Source organism: Manis pentadactyla, chromosome 9 (assembly GCF_030020395.1).
Source record: "Manis pentadactyla isolate mManPen7 chromosome 9, mManPen7.hap1, whole genome shotgun sequence".
Lineage (NCBI taxonomy): Eukaryota > Metazoa > Chordata > Mammalia > Pholidota > Manidae > Manis > Manis pentadactyla.
Window position 1 is genome coordinate 125,251,242 of NC_080027.1, and position 8,087 is coordinate 125,259,328.

The 8,087-nt window shown below is 63.0% G+C and overlaps 1 protein-coding gene and 1 long non-coding RNA gene across 8 annotated transcripts; one reads left to right on the forward strand and one right to left on the reverse strand.

Annotated features, from left to right (window-relative positions):
* The first annotated feature begins 538 nt into the window (after positions 1-538).
* On the forward strand, positions 539-4,031 carry LOC130684984 (uncharacterized). The gene is made up of 2 exons (XR_008999459.1): positions 539-1,222; positions 3,779-4,031. It is a non-coding gene; the product is annotated as an uncharacterized LOC130684984 (long non-coding RNA).
* Positions 3,765-7,329, reverse strand: SHISA4 (shisa family member 4). 7 transcript variants are annotated; one of them, XR_005029684.2, is made up of 6 exons: positions 6,843-7,261; positions 6,350-6,521; positions 5,389-5,522; positions 4,464-4,631; positions 4,144-4,255; positions 3,765-3,916 (listed from the first exon to the last, which is right to left on the reverse strand). XR_005029684.2 is itself a non-coding variant. In XM_036909530.2 (6 exons), the coding sequence occupies exons 1-5, from the start codon at positions 6,913-6,915 to the stop codon at positions 4,209-4,211; spliced, it is 594 nt and encodes a 197-aa protein (XP_036765425.1). In that variant the 5' UTR covers positions 6,916-7,262; the 3' UTR covers positions 3,765-3,916; positions 4,165-4,208. The 7 variants fall into 7 exon arrangements, 5 of the variants coding, with proteins under 5 accessions (XP_036765425.1, XP_036765424.1, XP_036765426.1 ...); XR_005029683.2 differs by having other exon boundaries at positions 3,765-3,931; XM_036909530.2 differs by having other exon boundaries at positions 4,165-4,255; positions 6,843-7,262.
* Positions 7,330-8,087: the final 758 nt, after the last annotated feature.

Below are 8,087 nucleotides of genomic sequence, written 5' to 3' on the forward strand. Positions count from 1 at the left end.
GCTGCCTCCTGGACGGAAGGGTGTTGGCCGGCGCTGAGCCCGGCCACGGCTGCCATTTACCCTGCGTCTGTGGGTGCTTTAGGGTGCATTTGCAGATGACAGTTTGGCCAGAGAGGTTAGCTAACACGTCCGTAACCACACACTCTGATCTCCCGCCACTAGCGCTACTTCTGATAACAGGTCCCCCTCTTCCCCCTCCTGAGACGACCCTGGTGATGGTGTCCCAGGAAGCTCGAAGCCTAATCAAGCGCAAACGACCAGTCCCCAAATCTTACGGCGCTGATACAGCCAGTCTCCTTAGGAAGCCCTTTCTACCAAAAGTAAAACAAGATTTAGTCAGACTAAAAAACAAAATTACACCTACTGTTCACAAGCTGCCAGCGCAGCTTCCTCCGCGCACCCGGCGCCCCTGGGGTGGGCGGCGGGGCCGAGATGATGTCATCCTCCCGCCTCCCGTGCCTTTGAACCTGGTGCGGGAGCGCAGCGCCACCTGGCGGCGGACCGCGTTCTAGGTGCTCCGGCGGCTCCGGGGCCGCGCCCGGGCAGCGCCAGGAGCCCGGGACGGCGGGGCGGGCGGCTGGCACATAGTGGGGCCCCGCGCCACCCGGGAAGAGGGCGGGCGATGGGCACACAGCGGACGCGTGTGCTCAGGGGTGGGCTGAACCGCGGGAAAGGGGCCTGCACCTCCGGCCGCGCCTCCCGCCGCCCACCTGCCCCAACCGCCTGGCAGACGCCCGGCTGCCCTTCATGCACCCAAGGCGAAAGAGTCGGAAAGCAGCTATCCTTGCCCAGCGTCCCTTATACAGGGAAGAAAATGAGGTTCAGAGGGACCAAATGCCCTAACAAGTTGATGAATCCGATTCAAACCGAGGTCTCCCACCGACTTGGGCCAAGAGGCCCCCGCTGGGTGCCCCCCGCCCCGCCCCCCCGCGGGCTGCCCCGTCACCTCCATGGTTCCCGCAGAAAGCGCTGCGCTTTGCCCCGTCTGGCCGCGGGCCCGCTGGCTCCCGCCGCTGCGCCCGGCTTCCCGCCTTCCGGCCCACCCCGCAGGAAATGGGTCCGCGGCCTTTCCGCCAGGCCCTAGGGGCCGCCCGCGATGGGCTCAAGGCCCTGGCCCTGGCGGGGGGCGCGATGGCACGCGCAGGGGCTGCTGAGGCACTCACCCATTCCTCGGGTGCTGCGAGCCCCGACATGGCCACTCAGGTGGCCTTCTTTGAGAAGCGTAAGATCTGGGCTCCAGTCACCCACCAAGCTTGCTTTCCGACCACCATGATCACCAAGCCTGGAGCGCCATCCCCTGCGGACACTGCAGGCGTCCTCAGCCCTCTGAAGGCAGGTCCCAAGGCCTGGGCCGCCGAGGGCTTATGCTACCTAGTGTGAGGGCGGGCTGCCGGCCTGGAAGCCCAGGCCTGGTGAGCAGGAGTCCCGCTCGCCACTTCGCCAGCTGCACACCTTGTCATGTGCCTACTTGCTCCACCTGGACTCTGCACCCTCTCCCTGCCCCTTGGCCCCCTTCTCGAGCCCTCTAAGCCCCTCCTTTCTCCCACCGCCCTCCTTGCCTGAAGTGTCTGCCTTCCTGGCTGCCTCCATTCTAATCCCCTCCGGGCCCCCACCACAGCTCTCCCTCTTCGGGCAGACCTTTCATTCCTCAGGCTCCCGTGCCTGCGCCTTGCATCTCCATGTCCCCTCCTCCCTAGCCCTCTCCCTGCCTCTGAACCTCTCCCTTCCCCCTTTGAGCTCTGCCATCCCCCACCAGGCCTGAGCTGGCCCTGCTGTCCCCAGAATGCAGTCCGTCTACTTTTGCATAGATGCTCTTGCCCATCTCTGCCTCCCAGGCTCCCCTAGGGTCCTCAGTGTTCCCTCCCAGACTCCAGGACCCCATTTACACCACTGCAGACTCCACTCCTTGAGGGTCACTGTTCCTCCCGCCCTGTACCTGGGTATAGGGGAGGGTGCCTGCATGGTTTCCAAGGGTGCCAGGTGAGGGGCAGGGCGATCAGGAGGCGCAGCTAGAGCTCTGTGCTTCCGCTGGCCCTGTTCCCCTGGGGAAGAGCAGGTGGGGTGCAGTATGCAGAGCTCTGGAGAGAGAAGGGCATCGCCCCTATTTAAAGAACTAGAGAATGTGGGCGGGGCCTTCTCTCTGCTCTGGGCATGAGAAGGCTCCATCCCATCAAGCTTCCCTCCTTCACCTTAGGAGTCTTACTTCTAGTGCTTCACAGAGCTGATGGACTGGCAGTGCTGGAAGGGGGCGGAGTCCATCCTTTCCAAGGCAGCCATGACTGGGATAAACCTGCCTCCCATCCCAGACACAGACAAAGCGGATTTTTAACTGGCCCCAGGTTGTTGATTTAAGGATAATTAACTCTGACAGGCATGGCTTTGCATTCATTTACACCTCATTTCTTAGGGAAACTCAGAAACCTTATCCTGCAAATCTCCTCCACCTCCCAGCTTCAGGGAAGAAAAGGGGGAGACACCGCCCCAAGCCTCGAGGTGACCTGGTGACCCTCTCTCCAAAGAGTGAAGGCAGAAGGGGTGGACTGGAAGCCAGGACACTCGGTGGCCCCAGCCCCCACCTCCTGCCTACGCCCTCGGAGACGGTGGATTTGCAGCAGTGGCCCCAGCTCTGTCCCCACCAGCATTAGCTTCCCCCTCTGGTGGGGACCAGGGGGAGACTTAGGGGCCCCCTGGGAAGGGAGGAGGTGGTGAATCTGGGGCAGTTTTGCCCATGGGAGGAGTTGCTGACCTTGGCCTTAAGGTAGCTGGCCCCAGAGCCTCCCCAGTATTATATGGGTGGCAGATGGCCCTGGAGGCAGGGTGAGCACAGTGGCCACATCCAGAGCCCCTCCCGGCTGACGCTGCAGGAGCCCAGGGGCCTGCGGCACCGAGGGGCAGCCTGCTGCACAGTGAGCTGGAGGACCTGTGGAGGGCGTGAGGAGGGCCGGGGCACGGGGGGTGGGGGCCGGGTTTGGGGAGGGAAGGGGATGGCTGGTTGGTGACGGCTTTGCCAAGCTGAGTTGGCATGCTCCCACTTGAATCCAGAACTATAGAACTTCCTTCCCTGGATCTCTCACTGCACAAGTCCTTCGAACACATGGACCGTGTCCTCAGGGAGGGAGGCAGGGGGAGATGGTCTAGTTGGGTGCACAGGCAGCTGCAGGGGTAGGGGCATCTGCCTGGCCCAGCGGGCAGCGCCGGTGTGGGCCTGGGGACCTGATGCCTCAGGGTGCCCTGATGATCCAGGCAGCTGACAAAAGCACCTTGCCCCGGTGTCCTGGGGGGCCCAGTCTCTCCACTGAGCTCCTGGTCCTAGGACCTCTGATCAGGGAGGAAGGACAGGACTGAGGGTTTCATGTCCATGTTTCACCCTCCTGATAGCACTGGGGCACTACCCCCATTCTTTAGATAATAAACATCCTCATAAAGGAGCCTTGGCGACCTTCAGAGACATACCCAAGGTCAGACAGTGGTGGTGCCCAGTGTGAATCTAAGTGTCCCGAATGGGCGAATGTGCTGTTGTACAGTTGGCAGTGCCTGTGTGTGGCGGGGCCTGGCCCCTACTGGGGAGTCTCTGTAATGCAAATGACACTGAGGCCCAGCCCCCCACCCCACCCCGAGCTCCCGGATGGAGGGGGGGGTTCCGCGGAGGGAAGTGAGGGGCTCTGTGCTCCAGCCCCGTGCCTGTCCTCCCCCACTAGGGGCTGGGGGGCTGGCAGTGGCCGGGGCTACTGAAGGTTCGGGTGGCCCAATGAGGCACCAACAAGTTACATCTGTACAGCTTTAATCCAGCAGCAGAGACCTGCCAGTGGGGCAGCCGGAGGAGGGCTCCTGTTGACTGACGACGGATCCCCCTCCCTGCCCCACCGAGGCCCACAGGGGACCAACAGGAGGGGCCTCGACGTTCCTGGCTTGGATCCTGGGAGCAGAGGAACTATAAAGAAAGCTGGAGCTATGACCCAGACTTTCGTGTCCTTCCCCTGCTCCCAATAAAAGCAGTCTGCCAATCCCCTGCCCTCCCAGCCCACCCCTCATTCATGGCCAAGTGCCAGCTCAGCTCCTGTTCCATTTCCCTGGGGCTCTGTCACCAGTAGGGCCCAGGGCTTGGCTTGATCTGGGACCCAGTGAGTAGGGACCCCTACCCACCCCAGAGCCAGATGCAGATACCGGAGAGGGGTATCACTGAAGGGCAGCAGAGGCTGACTGGTCCCTCAGGCTCCTGGGTAGGAGGGCTGGGATGGCATGTAGGGGGGAGGGGCTGAAAGCCAAGGAGACAGGAGTAGGGTCAGGCTGGCATCAGAGGCTGTGCAACAGGCCCCAGCCGCTAGGCATGCAGGATCCCAGGCAGGTCCCCAGCTGGAGGTAGAGGAAGTCTGGGATCGGGCCTCAGGGTGAGAGATGGGCAGGGGAGGTCCCCATGCAGGGATGGGTGCAGGCAGTGCCAAGGGCTCCAGATGCTCACTTACCTGCAGGGTTGTAGATAGGGGGCCCAGCGGGGTAGAGTGGGTACTGGGGAGCAGGACCGCCAGGTGGGTACATGAAGCCAGGCTGTGGGGGGATGGGGCCAGCTTTGGGGTCCTGGGGGTACGGGTACACTGGCTGCACTGGGATGCCTGTCATTGGAATCTCCTGGCCTAGGTGAGGGACAAGGATCAGCATTCAGAGTCCAGGGGAAGCCTCCTCCTCCTGCCCAGGAGACCAGGGAAGCCCAGGGAAGCCCCACTGGGCCCCCGCCTCCGGCAGGCTCCAGGCTGGCCACCTGCTGCCTTTGCCTTCCAGACCTTGCTTGGCGGAGTTGAACAGGGAACTGTGTGTGTGGCCCTGATGGGTCAATCTGTGTTTAGCATATTTGGTCCGCTCAGCAGCTTTCAGAGCCCTGATGAGCTGGAGAGCATAGCCTGGCAAGGAGACGGCAGCTCCAGGGGCTGGTGTCTTGTAACTTACCGAGCAGCACTTCTCTCCCACAGTGCTCCCCCACACGGTGTCACTGTTCCCATGCCCACCAGTTTGGGCACATATGCAGTCATGTGCAACACTCAGGCACAAATCCACTGCATGCATGCTAGAGCATCCCCACCAGTGCTCACCACTCTAGACACCACCCTACTTCCTGAGAGCCATGTGTGGCATATGCCCACTGCACACACACCACTGTTGGCAGCCGGCCTGCCGTAGAGATCTGAGTGTTCACATGCGTGCACATACATATGTACACACAGTTCAATGTTCACGTATAGCCCTGGCACATTCTTATATCTGGGCCTAGAGGCTGGCAGGTGTGTATACAGAAGCACACGCTACTACCGAATTCACGCTTCTGCAAAGTCTCTGGCGCCCACGTGGGGCTCAGCCCCGCCTGTCTCAGGCTCGCCTTGCCCAGTACCATCCTACCTTCAAAGGGGCTCTGCAGATGCTGGCGCCGGCGGTACAAGTAGCAGCAGGAACAGAGGAAGCAGCAGATGGTGGTGGCGACTACGGCCACAAAGAGGATCACGGCGGAGGCGATCCCTGCTATGGTCTTAGGACTTTAGACAAAGAACAGGTCCTCTCACCTTCCAGCATTCACAGGAGGGAGTCCTCATTATGGTGACCATAAAACTGTGCTCCAACTCCTGGCCAGCAGGGGGCCACCGCAAGCTGACATTTGGGGTTCCTTGTGGGGCTCTGCCCAGTCCCTGTAGAGGAGATCTTAGAGGACCTCCACTTCCCAGAAGGCTGGGCTGCCTGGAAGGCTAGTGCGAGGCATGCCGGTATTTGTAGTGCGCTCCCACCCTACCGCGGCTACATTACACCGTTAATTGCTTAGACTCACAACATGTTAGCACGGGGAGGCGTCTTAGCAATAACCCAGAGCCATGTTTCTCAAACCCCCAGACACACAGTCTCTTTATACCTGCTTTACGTATTAGTAGTCCCCTTCAAAAAGAAGTTTGCAACCTGCTAATTTTGGCAACCCCATCATTTTGTTTAGAGGAATCAATGACCTGTAAGGGAAGGTGTCTGTGTTCCTCAAGACCACACAGGTAATGGAAGGGGGCCGAGGAACGAAACCCAAGGCTCCTGCCTTCTTGCCAGAGCTGCTTCCCCAAAGCTGCAGGGAGCGCTGGGGGCAGACGCTGCACTCTCCCTCCACCCCACCTGACCCGGCCCAAGCCTTTGATGGTTACCCATGTGGCTTTCCTGGGACCCTGCGGCCCCAGCTCTACCACCCAGCTTCACCGCCAAGCTGGAGTCCTGGGTTTCGGCTAGGAAGGTGGAGGTGGGCAACGGAGAGGGAGATGGGCAATGGAGAGGCCCCGCAGGCCTTCGGGAAGGTGGCTGGAGCGCGTGCTGGCGCCCGGCGGGAGCCCACCTGAAGGCCAGGCAGTGCTTCTGCTGACGCTCTGTGATGAGCAAGGTCAGGTCCCGGCAGCAGTACCGCTGGTAGCAGGTCCCGCAGCAGAAGGTGAAGAACTCGCAGTTAAAGCCCGGATGCCAGGAGCCATTGCGGTCCAGGTACCACAGGCAGTCCTCGCCGGCCAGCGCTGCGGGCAGGGGTGGGGCGCCCAGTGGCCACCAGGCCAGCTCCCTGGCCGCGCCTGGCCCCGCTCCCCCGGCGGGCCCCAGCCCGCTGGCTCCCGGCACCTGGGAGGTACCCCTCGTCCCACCCGGAGGGGCTCACCCGAGCCCCGGAGCCTCTCTCTGCAAACGGCCCGTGCCCCGGGTCCGCTTTCGTGGCCCGGCCTCCCCACGTCTCTTCACGGCGCCCGGCGGCAACCCCGGGGTCTTCGCGGAGGCCCGCGCCGAGGTCCCTGTCATCCTTCCGCAGCCCCCCGGCTCCCGCCACCCCGCTCCCCGTCCCTTACCCAGCGGGGCCCCCAGCACCAAGAGGGCGATCGCAGCGAGCGGCGCGGCCCCGCAGAGCCCCGCGGGCGGCATGGCGGATCGGGAGCGGCCGGGCCCGGCCGCCGCGGGAACGGACCGCAGGAGCAGGCGGACGGGCGGACGCTCTGCGGGGTCCAGCCCGCCGCCGGGCTCGGGCGCCTCTCCCGCCTCCTTCGGGGGCGGGCCTAACGGCGGGCTCGCGGTAACCCTGCCCCCAACGCCGCGCCCGGCCCAGGGGTCCTCCTCCCGGCGACGCCCACCCGCCGGGCTCCGGGGCTGAGCGCCCCTCACCCAGCCCGGTACTGCCCAGCTCCCCCTTACCCGGCTGCACGGCGGCCCCTCCCGCTGGAGCCACCGTGGGCATAACGGGCCTCTGGGCACCGGCCGAGGAGACCTGGCCCTGGGCCCGCCCCCCGGCCTGGGCCCAGTCCGTGTCCCGGGCCGCAGAAGCCCAGACCCTGGTGCCATCTTGGCATGGCCAGGCACGAGGGCCAACCCTTCAGGGGCAGGCCGGACCTTCTCTGTGTCAGTGTCCAGCCCAGGACGTCCTGCGGAGAGGGGCGGAGGGCAGGGAGGGGAGGGAAAGAGGCTGTGAGCACCCCGCCCCCACTCCCAGAACACAAGCACCCATTGAGAGGCGGCTCAGAGCCGCTTTGTCCCCCAGCCGTGCCCACAGGCCTGGACGCTGCCAGCTGCACTGGCTCCCGGAGATGGCCCCTTCCCCCTCCAAGTGGACAGCGCCGGCATGCACTAGCCTGTGGCCTCCCCAGCAGCAGTGGCAGGGGCCCCATCCACCTAGACACCCTTCACAGTGAAACCCCTTTCCTCGCAGAGCAGTCCTGCAGAAATACTGCGTTAGCCAGCGAGCACATGGGGAGGGCGGGAGCTATTGACAAGGGAGACAGTCTTTCAGGGAGCGGGTAGTCAGTCAGTCAACCTTTTTGCAAATTTATCCTGAGCGTCAGCGACTGTGCCCCAGGCTACATGGGGTACCCTGACCCGAAAATGCAGATCAAGCTAGGCTGAAAACCAGAGGCCTACCTTAGCCCCTTGCCAAGTACAGCCCTTCCCAAAGCTCTTGCACATTTCCCTTATTTGAGGCTCTCCACAATTCCATGAGCTAAGAGAGGGTGACAGGTGTGATTAGCAGGCCTCCATTTTACAGACAGAGGAACTAGACTCGTGGGAGTTAAAGGACCTCTCAAGGTAGCACAGCCAGTAAACGC